Source organism: Otolemur garnettii, unplaced genomic scaffold (assembly GCF_000181295.1).
Source record: "Otolemur garnettii isolate 467f Iridium unplaced genomic scaffold, OtoGar3 scaffold00021, whole genome shotgun sequence".
Taxonomy (NCBI): Eukaryota; Metazoa; Chordata; class Mammalia; order Primates; family Galagidae; genus Otolemur; species Otolemur garnettii.
Window position 1 is genome coordinate 5,205,451 of NW_003852416.1, and position 21,953 is coordinate 5,227,403.

Consider the following 21,953-nt stretch of genomic DNA (forward strand, 5'->3'; position numbering starts at 1 on the left):
GTGGCTGGCACCTTAGCCACTTGAGCCACAGGCGCTGAGCCTGCTTTTTCTTTCTTCTTGGGACTCTTCTAACAGTTTCACATTATTTAATGTCCATTCAAAATCTGAGAAGCAACTGAACAAGGATCAGTGGACACCTGGGTTTTCTCTGGTAATCACTGAACTGTGTAGGTGTAATGCTGAATGACCGTTGAAGACATATGACCACTGCATGCTTTAGGGCAGATGTCTTCCCCCAGTGCCATCATGGCTTCCCTGAAATGTCACAAGTTGCAAGAACATGTAGTTCAGGCTTCAGAACGTGTGTGCAGTCGGAGGGCAGGCTGAGTGGCATGGCAGCATGTTGGGTGTGCCTAAAGGCAGATTTGTTGAACTGTTACAGCTTGTCACCTGAACGGCTGACATGCAGAAGTTAACCCTGCTGAAAACACTAATTTAACTGCATTATTTTCTAAATTTGTTAGTGATCGTGTTGGTGCCAGCATGGCTGAAATTAGTAACTTGAAGCTTATGACTGGCACCGAGGGCATGTGTATTACACAGAAAACCTGGGCTATGAAAACTGAATGCCTTAATCAAATTTGTACATGAGTGGCGACCTCTCTCACTTCTTCTCTGCTTCCCTTTTTAAAAATTGTAAGGAGAGGGCGGTGCCTGTGGCTCAGAAGGGTAGGCGCTGGCCCCATATGCCAGAGGTAGCAGGTTCAAACCCAGCCATGGCCAAAAAAAAAAAATTGAAAGATATTTTTCTTTTATTCTCTTTTTAAAGGAAAGGATTATTGACCAACTCCCATTTTTTGAAGAGAGCAAATATATAGCCTTGCCTCTTCCTGGAATTGAGATACTCAAGGAACTCCTTTCACTGCCCTGCAAGTTTTCTCTTTATCCCTGCTCCTGTGAAGGGAGGTGGTACAGGGGAGGTCAGAAGTCTTTTCTGAACTTCTTTTTCATGAGGGCCTCATGCTAAATTTTCCCTCTGTGAAATTAGTTGTAGGATCCACTGAAATTATTAGATATGGTAGGGCAGGCATATCTTACCCAAAATTTTATTTCAAGTTACTTTGCTCATGGTGTGACCAGAAGAGAAGTAGGCTTGGACACCTAACTGAGATACTTTCTTGAGTCTAACTTTCCTCCTAAGATTTCATAGTGATTGGGCTACACTCCCTTGAGGGCTCTTTCCTACTCTTGACAACCAACTACACCAACATTCTCCTGTAAACCAGGTCCTTGGCTGGTCCCAGGACTCCCAGCTCAGTCCTGTTGGGGAATTCATGAGATGAGACATGGCAGGCCCCGTAGGCTGACCTCTGCCCGGAGCCGGTGAGGCTAAGAGAGGTTTTCTGCCCTGTTGCTTCCTCACGTCCTGCGCTGCCTTTGCCCTAATCTTTGCTTCCTGGTGGAGTCCAGCAACACAAGGGCAAACAGTTGATCGTGAAAAGCTCTGAATTATGTAGACTCAGATTCTTCAATCTAGTGTTTATCAGACTTTTTCTATGTATGGTGATGACCAAGAGGTAACAACATATGTAGAAAATGTTAGCTTGCTTCCTTTCACTCTGAATATAACTTCTAATTTTCTATTTTAACTGTGATTATGAGCACTTAAATGTTTCATGTTTTTTCCTAACCTTAAGGATAGACCTAATTTTAAAAATATATACACACAAGGTCAGACAATTAAGTTGCAAACTCATGCTAGAAAAAGTCCTACATACCTCATTGCTGAATATCACTATGGTCACCTTTGAGGTGCTCCCCTGGGGAAGCTATGCACTGATAGCAGCACCTAGTCCACCCTTCAAAGCAATTTTGGAACTCTTTTTCAGGAATGGCCATGAGGGCTGTTGTCGTACAAGGTCTGACAAAGGTGACCATAGTGATACTCAGCAAGGAGGTTTGTAGGACTTTTTCTAGGATGAGTGTTCGACCTCATAGTCACACAGTCATACGTATCACCCGTTTAAACTACCAGTATTTTTGCCATGTAAAAATCATTGTCTGGTATCTTAAAAACTCTGTAATTTTTTTTTTTTAATTGTAGCCAGAATCTTCAAAAAGCTGTGAAAGTGCAGTGAATGAACTAAAAGGAATACTGGTAAGAATATATCTTGGTTTATTGTTTAGTTAATGGGGAAGTGAAAGGAGGATATTTTTTAAGTTTATTATTAGGAATTCATTGAGGGTACAAAGAGCTAAGTTGCACGCTGACTGCATTTGTTAGGTAAAGTCCCTCTTATAACTGTTTCTTTTTAACGAATAATTATTTTTGGTATGTTTTCTTCCCATTTACAATTAGTCCGGTTTCTTCTGCCAGTTCACGTGATTGCACTTACTGTTCCTCCATCCTTTGTGTTAATAATGCACCAAAAAACATTTTGCTGTTTCTGTTCTAAAAGAATGGTTACGCTTTCACCAAATGCATCGTCTCCTGTTCTTGACCTCCAATGCTGGCATTACAGCTGAAATCAAGTGTCTGGGCATATGTAGGAATCTGTACATGTTTAGGAATAATATAAAAATCTGATAGATGGGTGGTGTTTTATTTGGACAGTGCTTTACTTTGAGGCATGAAAGTGGAGTTCTTGACACCTAAATGCAAATCTGAGCTCCTATCCAAATATGTTAGTATCGGGGTTACAATCTGCCTTTTCTCACAATTGAAACAATTATTTGATGAGAAATTGGAGAATAAAGTAAGAAGCTCTTTATGTTACTAATTTCATTTTCTAAAGGTAATTCATATCGATTGAAGAGCATGATTCATGGCCCTCTCCAGTCGTACTTCTGCTTTTCAAAGTGTGAGCTTTTGCCAACGGAATACATGGTATTACTCTCTCCAGCAATTGCTGTCAGAGACAAATGCCTCACTTAGAAAATGTTTGAGATACTAAGAGCTCTATTCTCGGATCCCGTTACAGCCCCAGTTATTATGCACTGTAAATCAACAAACATGGGGGCGGAGGTACAGGCCTAAATACCCCCATGTTTGTTGTTACTGTGCTAATTATGCATTGCGTGTAGACATCCACATAATTGTGGTAAACAAGATTATTTTCATCAAGCATGTCTTTAAACTGTAGACTTAACTCAGAATGGCTTAATTAGTTTGCTTTAGTTTTAAGTGAGTGGGATTAGTACTGAGGGAGAGGTGTATTACTGGCTAACAGTGGGGGTCTACCTATGGAAAAAAGTCCTAAAACCATTGAAAAAGTATGGGATTATTATCTAATGAACTCTTTGATCTGAAAATTTTGTTATCCAGCGTTCCTCTAAGGAGAACTCCCTGTAACAGCGCCTTTTGTTGTCTTTACGTTATAATGCTAACTCATGTCCAGAAAGGTGTTTTCTGGGACTCAGTCCTGATCATCTGTAAAAGAGTAAAACCACACTAAGTTTGACTTTTTAAAAATTAGGTTTATTTAAAAAATCAGACATTTGTATGAAATCCATATGATAATACTTGATTGTCCAAAGTATCCCATTTCCTGGTAATTCTGAATGCTAGCAAAGTTATTAAATTATAGCATTACTCTTAAATATCATATTCACCATAACTTTGTCCCACTTCAAGGAAAGAAATTTGAAATAATTTACAAATTATAAAATTTTTTTAAATATCCTTTTATTCTTCCAGTTGTCCCTATCCTTCTTGCCCTGGATGTATCATTCGATCTCTCGGCCTCATCTGGCATTAATGTATCACCAAAGGGCATTATGCTGACAGTATTATTTCTTTGCATGAAGTTTTCCTAAAAAGTGAAACTCATGATCCTCTCTCCTACTCTTCCTTACGAAATGACAACTAGTATCTTTGTGAGAGAATGGACCATTTCTAACAGGAAATTGCCCTGTGCCAAGAAATTTTACAGTCTTTTAAGGGGCAGAGAGAAGAGAGAAAGGAGAAAGAGAGTAAGAGAGAAAGAGAGAAAGGATCAAAGAGAAAGGCCCCAGTTTAGTCTGCCAAACAAGTGGGTCTTTATTGGTGCTTCTTGCTAAAGTTCAAGCTGTTTAGATTATCAAAGTTAGTACCCAGTAAAGCACATGATGCCAACCTCACAGTTATGGCACGTAAAGAACCGATATGAAAGGACGTGAAAGCCTACAGTTGTGTGCTGAAGTGGAGAGCCAGCACCTGTGCCAAGAGATACCAGGAAACACCGTGTTCGGTTCTGTTATAGAACAGAAACCAGGAGGAAGCTCCATGTGGGGTAATTTTGCTGAAATGGAATGTGACTCATGTTATAAAACTTTAAAATTTGGCCTACTGCTGAGTTAGTGCACATTTAGAAAACTAGTCTCCGGTGTGGGGGAGTTGGAAAATCCTATTTGATTTTTTGAGTTGTACAATTTTCAAGGTTTCAGTGTTGACTCAACTCATTTTTCCAAACCTACTTCCACTTAATTTTTAAAGCTCTATATTTTGTAGATAATATAAGTATATATAGTCCGTTTTTCATAGTTACATGAGGGTTTGTGGGTTTGGAAATGAAACCTCTTGAGTCTCCCCAGTCATTTAAAAGCCACTGTTAAGTTGGGTGCAGTGGCTTGTGCCTGTATTCACTGCACTTTGGGAAGTCCAGGGTGGGAAGAATGCTTGAGGTCACGAGTTTAGGTTACAGTGAGTTGTGAAGCCACTGTGCTCCAGTTAGGTGACAGATCACAGATCAAGACTCTGTCTAAAAAAAATGAAAAACCACTCGAAGTTTACAATGGTGATTTCTGAAAAATAAATTGATACAAATAATCTGAAAGTCTCCTCAGCTTCAGTTGGCTGTAAATCAAAGAAATAAAAAAAGGGGGTGGCACCCATAGCTCAGTGGGTAGGGCGCCAGCCATATACACCCAGGCTGGCAGGTTTGAACCCAGCCTGGGCCAGCTAAACAACAATGACAAGCAACAACAAAAATAGCTGGGAGTTGTAGCGGGCAGCTGTAGTCCCAGCTACTTGGGAGGCTGAGGCAAGAGAATTGCTTAAGCCCAAAGAGTTTGAGGTTGCTGTGAGCTGTGACGCCATGGCTCTCTACCAAGGGCAACACAGTAAGACTCTCTCAAAAAAAAAAAAAAAAAAGGAAGCAAAAAAAGGACTCTTACAGGTCTTTTTCAAACCTTTTTAGTTTTTCAGAGTACCTATAAATTGCTAAATAGTTAATTTTGCCACCTGGCAGATAAATCAATATTACAAACATTTAACTAGCATGGAGACTAATATTGTTAAATGATCACAGTGGTTTAAAGCAGAAAAAGAGAACTGGGAGATCTAAGTTCTAGGTCCAGCCCCATCACTGACTTAGGGAGGAACCTGGTGGAGAGGTGGAGGATCACTGCGTTTGAATTCTCTTACCTATAATAGGTAACTAAGATAATGTTGGTGCTTTGTTAGCTGAGCTCTTCATCCTTTCAGTTGACAGTCATGCAGAAATCTTTCTTTCCTCCATTGTCACCTCTGTATTTAAAGTTTACTAATATATTAGCTGAATCAACCATATCTGTCAGTAAGTGGAGAAAGAAGTTTGGGAATCAAAGCTTAGAACTTGGAAAATGGATTTCTTCTGTGTGTCAGGTAGGAGGGGGTGGTAGCTTACTACAGTCAGGGATTTGGGGAAATAATGCTGTTATCCAAATGAAAAACTAGAGGATATTGTGAAACATTAATTCATTGGAAAAGGATACTCTTAGAAGTTATATATATGTATCTGTGTATACACATACCCCCCCCTTTTCTTAAATTAACTCCAGCCATTGGGAGAAAACAGAGTGTCTTTGATATTTAAACAAGGTGACAATTTTACAGCTTATTTCAATAGTGATAAGTTTTTTAAATATCTAAGTTCAAATGATACAGATGGTAAGTTTTTAGAGATTATATACAAATGATGTGGGAGTGGTGGTTCTAGTACATTTTTACAAAAGTCTCTAAAGCAACCTTAGTTTTTTTTCTTTACCTCATCAGGGTCACCCATGCCTGACTTTGTGATTCTTCTGTGAGTAGATAGAGATCTGCATCTAAATAGATAAAGTGGCTGGGCATGACTGGTGCCTCTAGTCCCAGGAACTCAGGAGGCTGAGGCAAGAGGGTTACTCAAGCTCAAGAATTTGAGGTTGCCATGAGCTATGGTGATGCCATAGCACTGTACCCAGGGCAACAGTGAGACTCTCTCTGTCAAAAAAGGGGAAATAAATAGATAGAAAGATAGATAAATAGACAGATATATGTATCAAGGGGAAAAATATCATATGCCTGATTGAAATATGAGCCTTATCTAAGTATTTTACACATCTTTTGATTAGGCAGCTGACAGCAAAATATAATCTCGGAGTTTTGTAGCTAATAATCCCCCTATGATAGCAGGCTGCTTTTCCATAATTTTAAGCAGTTAGGGGGGAAAAACTTTCCTACACAAAACAATATAATCTATATTATGTGAGATTCCTAACTATCTGATTTTATAAGCAACCTTTTTTGTTATATTTTAAAGTAAAGAAGAAACATGGGTTACCATTTTATAGCCAGTAGAATTCTCAGAATCCTTCAGGAAGTTGACAGGGAGGAAGCAGGATTAAGACAAGCCCTCAGTGAGTTCAGCCATCACAAAGGCTGGTGAGGTTATTAGCCCTGGTGGACAAAAGCTGCCTCTGCCTCTGGCATGAGTCTTGATAAGTTGTTCCAAACATGGAGTTCTTATTTCCTCCAACTGTTGTTCAAGCCTGTGGCACATTTGAAGAGGACCATTTCAAAGAAACAGTAAACATTTCTTATGGGGGGGAACCCCCCCCTTGTAATGCTGAAGTATTAAATTCTTAACGTATAATTGAGAAGAAGTATATCACCCACTATTCTGTTCCAACACTTGACGTAGTATTGGAGATGGAAAACCACAGCTTTCCTTCCATAACACGTGTCCTAGAGGAGCCAGGACGGGGCCCACTGCATGGGTCTTTCAGTTTTCTTGAAAGCCAATGTCAGGTGCAGCAGGAATACAGCTTTGTAGCTTCTCTTGTTCCCATCAGTATCTTCTGGGCCCTGAAAAACATGTTCCCTGTCTCCTCTATTAGTAATTTGGAATTAAGAGGCCCGACCCTTGTTTGCCTCTTTGTATGATTATAACTTTCCCCTTTCACACCTGAAATCGAGGTGTGCTCAGGGCAGCCCTTTGGGGCGGCCACCCAAGAGCGTCGTGTGCCTCCTTTGGCAGCCATAACACACCATTGGCATCAGGCACGCAGCCAGGGGCCCTCTCTGAAGAATCAGCCACACAGCTTTCAGTGCCACAAGGATTTGGGTTTAGTAGCTCACGTCTGCCATATCAAGATTTTCTTTTAAGGTGAGTTTAATTATCCATTCTCTTCTCTACCCAGTCAACACGCATCAGAATCTTAATCATCGTTATGTAGGTGCCTTCCCGTGGCTGAGTTTCATGTAGTAAGCTCATCAAGAGGTATTTTTACTGTTCTTTTGATATGAAAGCTAGCATCTGTATCATCAGCAGCATCTTCTTAAATGATTCAGCACACTAAATATATATATCATAGTTATCTATATGTAGTGAATTTGTTTTATTTCCTAATTCCATTCAAATTCTGGTAATGTTTTGATTTTTATATTCTTTTGTATATTGTACTAAGACATTAACCTTTTTGTTTTTGTTTTGTTTTCACTTTAGGGGACACTTAACAAATCCACTAGTTCAAGAAGCTTAAAATCTCTTGACCCTGAAAACAGTGAAACTGAGTTAGAAAGGATTTTGCGGCGCAGAAAGTTGACAGCAGAAGCAGATAGCAGTAGTAAGCTGGCTTGAATTCTCCACAGTCCTGCTCTCCATCTCTGACACATCTTTCTTCAAGTTCCTTTTTACATACGAAATCTTTTAAAAATTATTAAAATGTTTGTTTTTAATGTGAGTGAGAAGTATTGGATGGGCAGAGGTATTTGTGGATGTCTCCTAAGAGCTGGTATGCATTTTCATTTATTGGTATGTTTGTTTATTTACATGTAGGTAATCAGACATTTATAGATCAGATTGTTTAGTGCAAGATGCCTGTGTAAAGACATTCAGGACAGATTTGGGCAACAACATAGCATCAAGTACAGGTCCTGAACTAGACCATCTGAGTTTGAATCCTAGTTCTGTCCTTAGGCAAATAACCCAACATCTCTGTGCCTCAATTTGTTCATCTATAAAGTGAGGACAATAAAAACACTATTTCGTAGGATTATTCTCTAAGTCACTAAAAAGTGCTTAGCACTGTGCCTGGCATGAAGTAAGCACACAAGAATTAGTAGTTATAGTAGTAATTACACATCAGTTACAAATTCAGGAAAAACATCTTTACTCTTTATAGCAGTGGTTCTCAACCTTCCTAATGCTGCGATTCTTTGATGCAGTTCCTCATGTTGTGGTGACCCCCAACCATAAAATTATTTTCATTGCTACTTCATAACTGAAATTTTGCTACTGTTATGAATCGTAAATATCTGATATGCAGGATGGTCTTAGGTGACCCCTGTGAAAGGGTCGTTCAACCCCCAAAGGAGTTGTGACCCACAGGTTGAGAACCACTGCTTTATGGCCACTTAGATTATCATATCTGCCTGTGAACCAACTGAGTGAGAAATTCAGCTCTGTTACCAACCATGATATACTATCTGAACAAGTCTTGAGCTCACCGTTTGTATTTGTGCCACATTAAGTGTGTATTAGGCTTCAAGATCTGTTCGAGAACTCTGTATCATCAGTTGTTTTCATCAGCTTGATCATAAGGAGTCAACAGAAATCTGTATGAGGCTCTTGCCTTGTGGCCACATAAGAGGCTGACTTTGAAGACCTGTTGTAAAGTAAAAGAAATCAACAGCTATAGCTAATGGGCTGAATCTTTTAGAATCAGCCCAGTCAGCTCTAAACAGTCAATCATAATAGTTTAAATCTGGAAAATATTGAGTAACACTGACCAAATTTAAGTTGCTAGAATATTAAAGATGGGGTTTTGATAATCCAACTCCAAGTTACTGCTTATAGATTTACTCAGACAATTGAGTAAATTGATTTCTTGAATCAAAAGCAGTATAATACCAAACTCTTATTATAAAAAGGTGAAACCTTTGTTTTCTTCTTGTAAAAAGTTCAGTCATTCAGTTTTTAGTTCGGTCTGGAAATTCTGCCATCTGAATCCTATAAGAATTCCCTCCCTCTGAAAATAACCACCTCTTGGAAAGTTGGGGCGTGCCCGAAGATGTTTCCTTCTTAGGATTGCTCTACCAGCATCGAGCATCTCTGCAGCCTCCTGGTGATCGTTACTCATTTTGTGACTTAATCAGCGCTTGAGTCATCTTTTCCATTGTACCATTTTGGGGGCTTTGTGAATGCCATTGTAGGGCCCTGCCATTTACATTTTGCCTTTTGTCACTGACCTTTTGGTTTTTCCAGAAACATTCTTACTTCACTCATGAATTTGGCCACACATGTGCAACACTTACTGTTTCAGAGTTTCAGTGGAAGAAATGAGGAAGCATTGTCATTTTAGTGGAAATTGGGCATTTCTAATAGAGGAGAAAGGAACACATTTTATAGGCATAGTGAGGAGCTTTCATTTTATTTATTGTATTTCACCAAGACACATGCTCAATTTTGTATTTGAAAGAAGTTAGAATGAAAGATATATGTTCAGTAGAACCATTAGTAAAGGAGTAGAGAAATGAGAGCTGTCATTGGTGAGGCAGAGAGGTAACACATGCTGAGGGAGTGCTTTGTAATTGAGCAGAAATTTTTCTTGAGCTCTCTAATAGCCAAAGCACAGAAAAAGGAAGGGGTAAGACAAACTCAACAACTCTATCATCTAAAAAAGAAATCATACCATTTTTTAAATGGTACATTTTTCTAGCATCAAACTAGAAGAGGCATTTACCATATGAGTCCTTTTAGTAAGGCCATGGTGTGACAAAGACAAAAATAAGAGGGGGGAAATGAGGATGTTAAAAGAGCACAGTTACATGGAGGGTGTCAGCTGACAGAGTTGAGGAGTCAATAGGTTGGTGCCTCTGATGCTTGCATCTCTGAGGCCGTTTTCTTTTGCACACAAAGCCTTGTGGGAAAGCCAATGTGAGGTCACAAATGGAGGCAGGAAGCACTGCAAGAGAGGCAGCCTGAGGTTTGCAGAACACAGTTCTAGGTTAGTGGATTATTTCTGCCAGGAACAAAGCATGAACCCTCATCTTTAGAATTTTTCTTATGAATCTAATGGATGGTCCCTTGTCTTAACCTGGCCTTGTGACCCACCAAACTGATGTTTCAGAGAGCAGCAAGTGCCTCTTAGAGAACTGTGGGTGGCTTAAATAGTCTGCCACCCATTATTAATTATTTAATAATTTTAAATACTGTGCATTTTTTAAAATTCCTTTTTGAATATGAGAAAAGTAAGATCTCTGGCTCAGCTCACTACTCATCTTTTTTTATTAAATGGCTTCAGTTGCAAGAACAAGCAGCAGGCATCGGTGTGCTTAGAAACATCGTGCTTTCCTACAAGGACAGATTGTTTAGTGCTCTCTGGTGTTGTAGTCCACAGTTATCCAGGGGCAGAAAAAAGCTGATCTGTAGCAAATCTTAAATTCATCTTCATATGTATGTTTTTAGGAACTTTATTTCTTGATCTTTCTGCCCTTTACTCTTATGTCGCCATACAATATGAGGCTTAACTTAGCTAGGAGGAAAAGACCCTTTAAACTAGAAAGTTCAATGATGTCACTAACGTGTCTGCCCAGATAGTATAGATGAAATAAAGAAGGCAGCAGACACTAATGCTTTCTTCCACTGTACGGGGGCCTGCGGCTCCCTCACTCCATAGAGTGAGGCTAAAGGAGGTTGCTAACGGAATGCCTAAATAATTTTTCAGTCTCTCTTAGGTCGGTTTTCCAAATCAGACTCTCATTTTTAGAGTTGGTATGTCATACTATTGTAGTCCATCAAGCTGGTTCATATCCAGATATAAGAGTAACATTCCAGAGTTTGTTCATAGTCAGAGATTAGCTAGCACTTTGGATTGTACCCACTAGTTCTTTCTGTCTTGAGAGAGGATCTGACATTCCTTAGGAATAGAGAGACCCCCACATTTTGTGCTCTTCTTAATGGCACCTTTCACATTTCTCCTCTAGCTTCATTTTTAGAAATTATTTGTTTGTAACTTATTTCATAAATCTGTTTTAAAAGCATTCCTTCTGAAGTTTGAAGAAAGACAAACTAGAATCTTACTTTGAGGAAAAACTGCTTACGCCAGAATCTTTCTACCTAGAGTCAGAAAAAAAGTCATGATGGAGCTTAACTTTGGTGCCAGAGTTCTTAGATTGATATGCCAATAATTTCAGAAACAAGCCCTATTATAGAAAATACCCTGTCCCAAAGAGCAGAAAAGTCCTAAAGGTAAATAGCCAAACCTTTTCACTTAATTTTTATGATCCTGTGTCTGTATTTTGAGAGGAAATAAATCCACTTACTTCTCATTCACATTAAAATGAAAATGTTCATAAAAGGCTGCTTAATGCTGGAGAAGGGTTCCTAAGCCTTTTAGAAAGAGCCTTTGACATTGTTCCATCTTCTGTTTAAAATGCAGAGCTGAGTTTTGGGAAGAATGAACTCTTGAGAGACGTATGGTTCAAGTAGGGCGGTCAGAAAGCCATACTCTGTGAGAAGAAAAGATTTTCACAATTCTAGCATTACTAAGGACTCTGGTCAGTGAGCGACTCTGACCCGGGATTTTGTGGTTTCTTAAAGGTCCGTACACAATTTCTCAGCGTGGTCCTGGTGCCCTGAAAAGCAGTAGCATCACCAAACAGCAGATTTCTAAGAGGAACATTTTCCAGCATGCTCTTGAAATTTTTAACAAACTTGGCCTTCTCACTTCTTGAGGGATTTTCAGCTAATCTGTTTTTCAGTACCATATTAATAAGCATCGTGCAGAATTATTAAACTTGAGGTATGTGTTTGGTTTTAAGGTCCAACCGGGATATTAGCCACCTCAGAGTCCAAATCCATGCCGGTGTTGGGTTCTGTATCCAGTGTAACAAAAACAGCCTTGAACAAGAAAACTCTGGAGGCAGAATTCAACAGCCCGTCCCCCCCAACACCTGAGGCAGGTGAAGGGTCCTGTAAATTGGAAGAATGCACAAGTTCCAAGGTTACATTTCAGTAAGTAATGATGCTCTTTACTAAATAGTGTGTAGAAGAATCTGTAATGACTAACTTGTGTGTTTCTTTGGTTTGTTTCTCTTTGGAGAGATTTTCATTTGTCTAGCCAATAAATAGTCTTCTTGGATTTGATGAGCCAAGTTTTGATTCTAGGCTCCTGGCTTAGAGATCTCATTCAGATCCAAAACAGATATCATATACAAAGAAAATTACTTCTCCTGAACTGGTTTTGTAATCATGTTCTTCTTCTACACAAAGAATTGACCTGGATGATATACTTAATCTGCATCAGGAGACAATCAGTCTTTCAAGATTAAATGCTTAGAACATCCCTCTTTTTTTTTTTTTATTAAATCGTAGCTGTGTACATTAATGCAATCATGGGGTACAATGTGCTGGTTTTATATACAAATTGAAATATTTTCATCAAACTGGTTAACATAGCCTTCACGGCATTTTCTTAGTTATTGTGTTAAGACATTTATATTCTATACCTAGTAAATTTCATATGTACCCTTGTAAGATGCACCATAGGTGTGGTCCCAACAGTTACCTTCCCTCCACACATCCTCCCCCCACCCCTCCCTCTCCCTTTTTGCCTTCTTCTTGGGCTATAATTGGGTTATAGCTTTCATAAGAAAGCTATAAATTGGTTTCATAGTAGGGCTGAGTACATTGGATACTTTTTCTTCCATTCTTGAGATACTTTGCTAAGAATATGTTCCAGCTCCATCCATGTAAACATGTAAGAGGTAAAGTCTCCATCTTTCTTTAAGGCTGCATAGTATTCCATGGTGTACATATACCACAATTTATTAATCCATTCATGAGTCATGGGCACCTGGACTTCTTCCATGACTTAGCAATTATGAATTGGGCTGCAAAAAACATTCTGGTACAAATATCTTTATTATAATATGATTTTGGTCTTCTGGATATATACCTAGTAGAGGAATGGTAGGATCGAATGACGGGTCTATTTTTAGATCTCTCAGTGTTCCCCAAGCGTCTTTCCAAAAGGAACATATTAGTTTGCATTCCCACCAGCAGTGTAGAAGTGTTCCCTTTTCTCTACATCCATGCCAACATCTCTGGTTTGGGGATTTTGTGATGTGGTCTAATTTTACTGGAGTTAGATGATATCTCAAAGTGGTTTTGATTTCCATTTCTCTGATGATTAAGGATGATGAGCATTTTTTCATGTGTCTGTAGGCCGTGTGCCTGTTGTCTTCAGAGAAGTTTCTCTTCAAGTCCCTTGCCCACCCTGTGATAGGATCACTTGTTCTTTTCTTGCTAATACGTTTGAATTCTCTGTGGATTCTGGTTATTAAACCTTTGTCAGAGACATAACCTGCAAATATCTTTTCCCATTCTGAGGGCTGTCTGCTTGCTTTACTTACTGTGTAGCTGTGCTTCTTGGCTGTGCAGAAGCTTTTTAGTTTGATCAGGTCCCAGTAGTATATTTTTGATGCTGCTTCAATTGCCCAGGGGGTCCTTTTCATAAAATAGAACATCCTTCTTAATGGTTCAGGAGGAGCTGAAGAAGATACTAGATCTTTCAGGGGCTTCTGAAGAGTACATTTTCACAACCTTATTTTCTGGTCCTCAGTTAAATATCAGCCTAATACTGCTATATCCTGAGAATGAAAACATACTATGTGAAGAGTCATCTCTACAGACTTGCTTCACAGTGGCACTTTGATTGTCAAAGAGTTAATCCTGCTATTGAATGTGTTTCAGACAGATGGAGTAGAGGATCAATTTGTTTTATAACAATGGCAAGCTCTTTTTGAAATTAGTCTACAGTTTTGCTTTAGTTCTCTTGCCAGGATGTCAGCTAGTTTGTCACACAGAGAAAAGGAAGAGGTGAGACAAATCAGATCAGCCGAATATTGTAATCACAGTTAATTAAACCTCTGATTTCCTGTTCTATCAAGAGAGAAAGAATTCCTTTTTTTGTAGCTCTAGCTGTCTTAGCTTAAAAGGTGAAACCTGGACAAATGAAGTTGAAATTCAATTTGGATCTATTTTTGGCCAGCTGGTATTTTCTTCCACTCTTGTATTTCTCTCATTGGTACTATTAACTTTTTTTTCTCTTTTGGAATGAATGGCCCTCTTTGCTGATTTACAGTTTTATCTAATTTCATTGTGTTTAAAAGCACATTTTCTCCTGCAGTCATGTGTTTCTTTTCTGTTGACGAGAGTCATTTGAACAGTTCTCCCAGAAAGGTGATCTATATTCATTCTTCATCTTTCCTATTAAATTTGTTTAACACCTAATTTGACATCAACAATCTGGCTACATTTGAACCAATATCCAGACACAAAAGCAATTTGGCTGAGACAAGTTAGTTTCACTGATAAATGCTTCAGTGTGTGTGTATAGATTTTTTTTCTTTACCATTTTACACAGATAGTCTTAATCAGAAAATACTGCAACTCCTTCCTCCCTTTGTCTGCCTTTTATTCTCTAAAAGTAAGTGGAAATTACATTCCCAAGAAAGGAAATGAAATAATTGCAGGCCCAAGGTCTGCAAAATGTGTGTTGAATTGACAGTGAAAAGGATCCATGTGTTGACAGACACAGTTGTTAGATGCCATAAAGGCCGATGCGAAGCTCAATTTATTTCTCATCTTGCTTGTTCAATGACTGCTTAAGAGACACATTTCAATTTAATTTATCTCCTTAAAGTGCTAATACAGATACTGTGTGCTGCTGTATTAACTTTCAAATTTTGTAACCTAATGCTTGATTATTCAGTTCTTGACATTCTTTAGCTAAAATAACTAATGCCATGGATTTTCATATTGACAGTCACTTAGCAAATAAGAGCCCCTTTCTGAGAAATCTGTTTCTTAAGTACAAGTAGACTGTACAAATGAATCCGAGAATTTTGTGTATGTGCAGGGTCATCATTCGCTTCCCAGACAGGCACACTTCATTCGTTTATATTTAAACCTTTTAATGACTAAAAGAAGTTTAACTTAACGTAGCTACATGTAAGTAAGCTTTAAACTTCTTAGACTAGCTGCCAGGAGCAAGAAGAGTTATTTTCAGGGCTGTTTCTGTCTGGCTTCGACTAATAAGTTCACTCTGTTATACTAATCATAAGGTAGAGGCAATCACATTGTCTTCCCTCAAAGCACTTTGAAGTCAGGTCAGCAATTAAAAAGTGAAATGTTTCCTTTGCTTTTTAAAACTGTCTTTGCACTCCAGTAGTCAAACCTTTATTTTGGTCTGTGGTGACACTACCACCGTGTTTCAGGGGAACAGCACTACTGGCTCTTGACAAGAATCAAGGTCAAAGGAGGATGCCCATCACAGTAGCCCCTAGTGTATATATTATTGGTCCCACGACACCACACCCCACAGCCTCTACCACTCTGCCTCCCTTCTTCCCTTCACTTTGATCTTGCTTGCCTGGTACCATTCCACCTTCTGCCACCTTCTGCCGACCGTCTGCCTCAGATGCTAGCAGCTTCATGGCTTCCTCCCTGAGTTAGAATGCTCAATTAACCAGAATTCTCCCATTATTTAGCAGTCACATATACACACAAGCTGGATGTTAGAGGTTTTTGTTGGTTGGTTGTTTTGGTTGGATTATTTGGTTTTTAAAACATTTTTTAAATGTCACAAGTCATTTACATTCAGCTCATTCTTGTGTATCTTCACCTTTATACCTCCTCTAGGCAGAGTTATCAGAGACAATAGAATATTTAGTGGTAATAGAAAGATTCAGCTATGCTACCTCGATTGGCCTCAGATGGACAGGAAAGTTTGCTAGTCTATTAAGAAAGGTTTTCAATGTAAAGGTAGAAACAAAGATGTTTTCCATATGAGATCTTCATTTAACCAGAAAATTAAATAACATCAAGCTATCCCTAGAAAAAAAATTTAATAAATTCTTAAAATCAGCATGTGTATCTACTCCAAACAATTAAGTAACTCCTCCTGGCTTGTAAATTATAAAGTCAGATATATACTGATTTATTTCCCAGGAAACTGTGAAAAAGCAAGAAACATTTAATTATAAGGTTTAGTTAAAATTGACATTCTTATCACCGGCATACGCAAAGCAAAAAAAAAAAAGGAAGAAAGGAAAAGATAATCAGGGCTTGCAGTAACTGAATTTATTCTGTTTCCATTTTAATAACAGCCTTAAAAACATTTGTGTCCTGCTAATTCTTTCTAATAAGCATATACTACCTAGCCACATTTTATTAATTCTGATTGGTTATAATTCAGGTAGGCATTATGCTCCTAATTTCCCATTTTGCCAGGTGGTGTAAAGAGCTGGCTACATACATGACCAATGTAAACCTGATTTTTGCTTTTGTGCTCTATTGATCTAGAGTAATCTGATAATAAAATATAGTATTACTCATGGATTCAATGGGTGGCATGGTCAGTATAAAAAGGAAAATTCTAGAATTTTTCTAAGAAATGGTTACTACTTTCAGGCATCTATAGTGCCGGGAAATAGGCTAATCAAGTGTTGCACAGGGTCAGAGAAATAAAAATGATTTACATTTGCATCAATAAGAACCTGCAGGCCAGGCATTGTGGCTCATACCTGTAATCCCAGAACTTGGAGGGGCTGAGGCAGGAGGATCACTCGAGCCTAGGAGTTTGAGACCAGCCTGGGTAATGTAGCAAGATCCTGTCTACAAAAAAATTTTTAAATTATCTGGGCATGGTCTTACTGACCTATACTCCTAGCTACTCAGGAGGCTGAGGCAGGAGGTTAAATGTTACAAAGTGAGCTATAATCACACAGAAAGCCTAAAATCAGTGCCTTTTCAGATATGCCCTGCATGGCAAGTCATTTCCAGGGCTTAAGTTCTTTATCGGACAGACTAAAGTTGGCGTTGGGCAAGTTATTTAATCTACGACTCCGTTTCCTCATGTATAAATTGGAGGTAGTAACACCTGCCTTACAGGGCTGTCATGTAAATTAGGTAATGCATGAAAAGTATTTTTTTTTTTTTTTTTTTTGAGACAGAGCCTCAAGCTGTTCCCCTGGGTAGAGTGCCATGGCTTCACTGCTCACAGCAATCTCCAACTCCTGGGCTCAAGCGAGTCTCCTGCCTCAGCCTCCCAAGTAACTGGGACCACAGGTGCCCGCCACAGTGCCCGGCTATTTTTTGGTTGCAGCCATTATTGTTGTTTGGCGGGCCCGGGCTGGATTCGAACCCACCACCCTAGGTGTATGTGGCTGGTGCCTTAGCCACTTGAGCCACAGGCACTGAGCCCATGAAAAGTATTTCAATAAATTCCTTTTTAATCTTATATTAACATTATAATGCTGGGATAATGGATAATCAAGGACAAAAGCTAAGATACTGGTCCACCTGGGCCAGATGACCTTGGACAGGTCATTTAACCTCTCTGTATTTTTTCTTTGTATTGTGTTTCTTCTAACCTAAAATTGAGGCAAGTAGAGCAGGCTCTCAAGTTCCTTTCAGCTCTAGGACACTGATAATTCCCAACAGATGTGATCTCTGCGCAAAGATGTTCATAGTTAAGATAGGAACAAGGTGTAAGTGCCTATTTTCTACCTACATCATGTTTTTCAGTGTAGTTTTATAGAAAGACACACAGAAACTAAAAAATCTAAAATAATTAATTTTTAAAATATGCCCTCAGAGCTTGCAAGTTCAAATCAGGATGACTGCTGTCTTTCAGAGCAGTACTTTGGGGGGTCAACATACTCGTTTCAACCCTGTCTCTGTAGCTTCACGGTCTTTTACCTATTTGTGTTAGAAATAACCTGATCACAGACGAAATAAACTGGGAAGTCTTTTATTTTTACTTGTTTATTTTGGGACAGAGAAAGTGAATGAGAAGTAAAGACGGCTTCAGAGCCACTGTGCTGGTCCTTTAAGAGAATTGGTGTCAGTGCTCGCTTTGATCACTGCTGTTTGTTCAACATATTTTCCAAGGGACTTTGGCTTTTGAAAGTAGATTCAATTTTTGCCATCACTGCAGATGTAGTATTTTTTAATGTGACTTAAGTATTTGCCATGCTTCCCAGCCACATGCGCAGGTGAGTGCCATGCAGTGTAGTCAGCTGAAGCTGGTTCGTGTAGAGCCCTTTTCCTTTGATTTTAGTTAGGGTGACTGGTCCACTGGTCCCCCATTCATACATTCTGGGGCACTGATTAATAAGTAAGTAGGAAGTTAATTATCTCAGAAACAGAAACATAAATTGAACAATAAAGAAAATATACTTCTATGTGAATGAACTTAGTTTCCATTTTAGTCCAGTTTGAGGTACCTGAAACATGTTAACTCTGTTTTCAACTGAATGCATAAGCCTGATGGTATTCTTTTTTTTTTTGTTTTGTTTCATTAGATTTATTTATTTATTTTTAATTTTTTTTTTTTTTTTTATAAATCATAGCTGTGTACATGGGGTACAGTGTACTGTTTCCATACACAATTTGAAATACTTTCATCCAACTGGTTAACACAGCCTTCATGTTGTTTTCTTAGTTATTGTGTTAAGACATTTATATTCTACATTTAGAGAGATTCACATGTACCCTTATAGGATGAAACATAGGCATAATTCCACCCATCCTCACCCCTCCCCTCCCCTCCCTCTCCCCTTTCTCCATATTCTTGGGCTAAAATTGGGTTATAGCTTTCTGATGGTATTCTTGATTGATTACAGGTACAATAAATTGGAAAAACATTTTGGAGGGAAAAGCCTTCAGCATTCTATTTTGTGTGTGTGTGTTTTAGATACTATTTTCTATTACTGTTCATCAATATGTATTTGTAATAAAATATCTGTCCAAGAGGAAGTGTGCTACAGGTGTAATAGGCGGGATGTGTATGTTGATTGTAGATGGAAGTAGTAGGTGTTGAACTAGTTTCCAGTGTGAGATTTTAGAATTTGCTTCTGTGATGTTTTATTATTGTGACTGTGTTTCACTAACATTTATTAAGACAGGTACTATGTATTTTAATGTACTATTCTAATTATCCCAAATCTGTAGATTGGGCATTATGCCAGATTTACGGATGAGAGCACTGAACCTCAGTAAGGTAAACAACATGACCAAAATTATACTTCTGATTGATAGCTGGGTCAGGTTGTGTTTGAGCCTTTTAAGTTCTGTCTCCAAAGCCTGTGCTTTTTGAACCATAGCACACTGCATTTAGAGTCTTGAGAGCTAAAGGAAAGGAGAAAAGAGAATGACCGTAAATTACTTCTTTAGGAAGCAGTGATTCTACAGTAAGTTGCTTCATTGGCCCTATGTACATCCTCACAGATAGTGTAATCTCTCCTTCTCTTGTCCTCTTTCCAAGGCTAACCTAAGGAATTAAAAAGACCCTTGTCAAGGGAAGAAAATGTTGCCCAGTAAAACAAAGAGTTCTGAAAAGGAGAGCCAATCAGAATTAGCAAAACGTCTTAAAGAATAATTGTAAAGAAATTATTTTAATATTTTTGTTGCCAGACAGCCATTGGGCCATACTGCAAAATAAACTTTGGAAGTTAGGCCTACCAGGCTAAGGTACAAAGTTTCATTAGCACATTTTTAATTTTATTGAACATTTCAAATATACTAAAGAGTAGTTTTTGCCCAAAAGTCAAATCCCATGAAAATATCTGACCCTAATCATTGAATTAGAAAGGTGCTTTACTAAATAATGTGATTTGATAATAGAAAGAGGACCTACTGTCTGTGAATCTAGTTGTTTTTAAAACATACATCTTAAAGCCCCAAGTAAATTTTATCATCATATCTACTTTATGCTAAACCTTTTTGAGAGAGGTCCAGTTAGCTCTTTTGCGTTTGTGCTTAGTTGTCCATTGGTCATCCTGTTTTAGGACATCTCTGTTGGAAAGAGAAGGGGAACAAGTGGGCCTGCAGTGTGGAGAAAGTGAACAGATCTTAAAATATGCCTGCGTCACAGTGAGGCAGAGGCCCAGGAGTATCTAAGTTCTTCCCATCTTGCTTTTCATCTCTGAAACAGACTCATATGGAAGTGTCTCTCCTTGTCTGAATTGAGCTTTGTTCATTCCTATTCACTTTTTCTAACAATTGATTATTTTCAGGAAGGTGAATATCCTTCTAACAGTTACAACTAAAACAAGGTAGACAACCTCAAAGATGATTTTTTATTTTATCTAATTACTTCTATAATACCTTGCTTCAAATGGAGGAGCCCATTTGAAAGGGAACTCAGCTTCCATTGCCGTGTTTTACCGTGATCTCAGCCCTGTCCTCATCTTGGTCATTCTCAAAAGATTCATTTTTAAGCCACAATTACCAGAGACTCTTCCAAATAACATTTCTCTAGTCCATCATGCTTCTTTTCACCCCAGATAAAAAGTGTAAGTTTTAGTAACCGCTTTTAAATTTCCTTTTTAGCTGCCAGATAGCTAGCCTGCTTGCTTTTTTGTTTGGGGAGTCAAAACAGGTCACGTTCTGCCCTAGAAGAATTTAAAAAACAAAAACCCATGTGGCAATTAAGAACTTCAAATTCAATAGAAAAACGTTCATTTCTAGTGAAACCATTTTTTATTTTAATTTGCATTCAATTTCTACATCTGTGGTGTCTCTAAATACATACGACTTTTGGCCCCACACAGAATTATTTTTGTGAGAGTTCATCTCGTTTGGGCCATTATCTGAATACCAAAGTGTAGTTCATAAAAGATAAATTTTAGATGTCTTTTGGTTGGTATGACCAGTAAAACATTCCTGTGAAAGAAAGAAAAAAATCGAATTGCTTTTCAGATTTTGAACTAAAATTAAGATTGATTTTTATCATTATTTGACCTCTAACTCATTGATTTTTATCATTATTTGACCTCTAACTGGTTTCTTTTAGTCATTATTTCCAGGGTAATGTAGGAAAATGAAATTTCCTAATGTAGGAAAATGAAATTGAAAAGTACTGACTGCTATTTTTATTGGAGGTGGAGAATCTGAGCTTTTGAAATACGTTAGCAAATAGAAATTTGAGATTCTTGACTACTTTTAGGGAAACCTGGCATGAAATTATTCTCTCAAATGTTGATCTTGGCTGGAAATAAATTTCATGGCCATATAGCGAAAGTTTGATGGAAAGGAGTGCTTTTTCTTACTGTTATTTCCATCCCCATTTCCTTACCTCCTCCTTTCTCTTTTGGGCTTGCGTGTGTATGTGTGTGTCCTGGAGGCTGGCAGGAGGGGGAAGAAGGGCACCTTCCCTGTACTTAATAAACAATTGTTTCTGAAAAGAGACTACTAGCTAACAGAGTGAACTACATAGACATTACTGCTTAATCTGATGCTCTTACACAATTAAGGGATTTGCTCTGTGCTCACCTGTAATCTTAGTACTGCCAAATTATGTACTGACCCTGCAGGAAACAGCCCTGTTTGGCAAAGCACTACTACAAAGGTTCTCCGTGTGGGCCTGTACATGGACAATTAAGTTTTAACAACAAAATTAGTAGAACAACTTGGTGTTCTGGAAGTTGAGATCCCCTCACTTACTCCTCCCACCCCCCAGGAGCTGTCCTGTAGACTGCCCAAAAGATCAGCCTGCCAGTGTTGCCTTACTAGTGTCCTGAGTGGCTGTGCAGACAGCACCTCTTCCACATTAATTGATTGAGAACATATTACGCCTCATGTAAAGATGACTGTTAAAATGCTGCTGAGTAATTCTCAATTCTTCAAAGAATTGCCTTCTAACATTTGCTTCCAGTTACAAGCACCTATGATTTTTAAGAGATTTTGTATAAAATATATTATTTCTGCACAGAGCCAAGTTGT

The 21,953-nt window shown here is 38.5% G+C and overlaps 1 protein-coding gene across 2 annotated transcripts in view; it reads left to right on the top strand.

The window, feature by feature from the left end:
• SHTN1 (shootin 1) overlaps nt 1-21,953 on the top strand; it is a 105,921-nt gene that overhangs the window by 75,851 nt on the left and 8,117 nt on the right. For both annotated transcript variants that reach the window (XM_012803635.2, XM_023511610.1), the window contains 3 exons: nt 2,045-2,098; nt 7,665-7,785; nt 11,984-12,176. In XM_012803635.2, the coding sequence (XP_012659089.2) occupies nt 2,045-2,098; nt 7,665-7,785; nt 11,984-12,176 (368 nt within the window). The remainder of the gene's footprint in view (nt 1-2,044; nt 2,099-7,664; nt 7,786-11,983; nt 12,177-21,953) is intronic.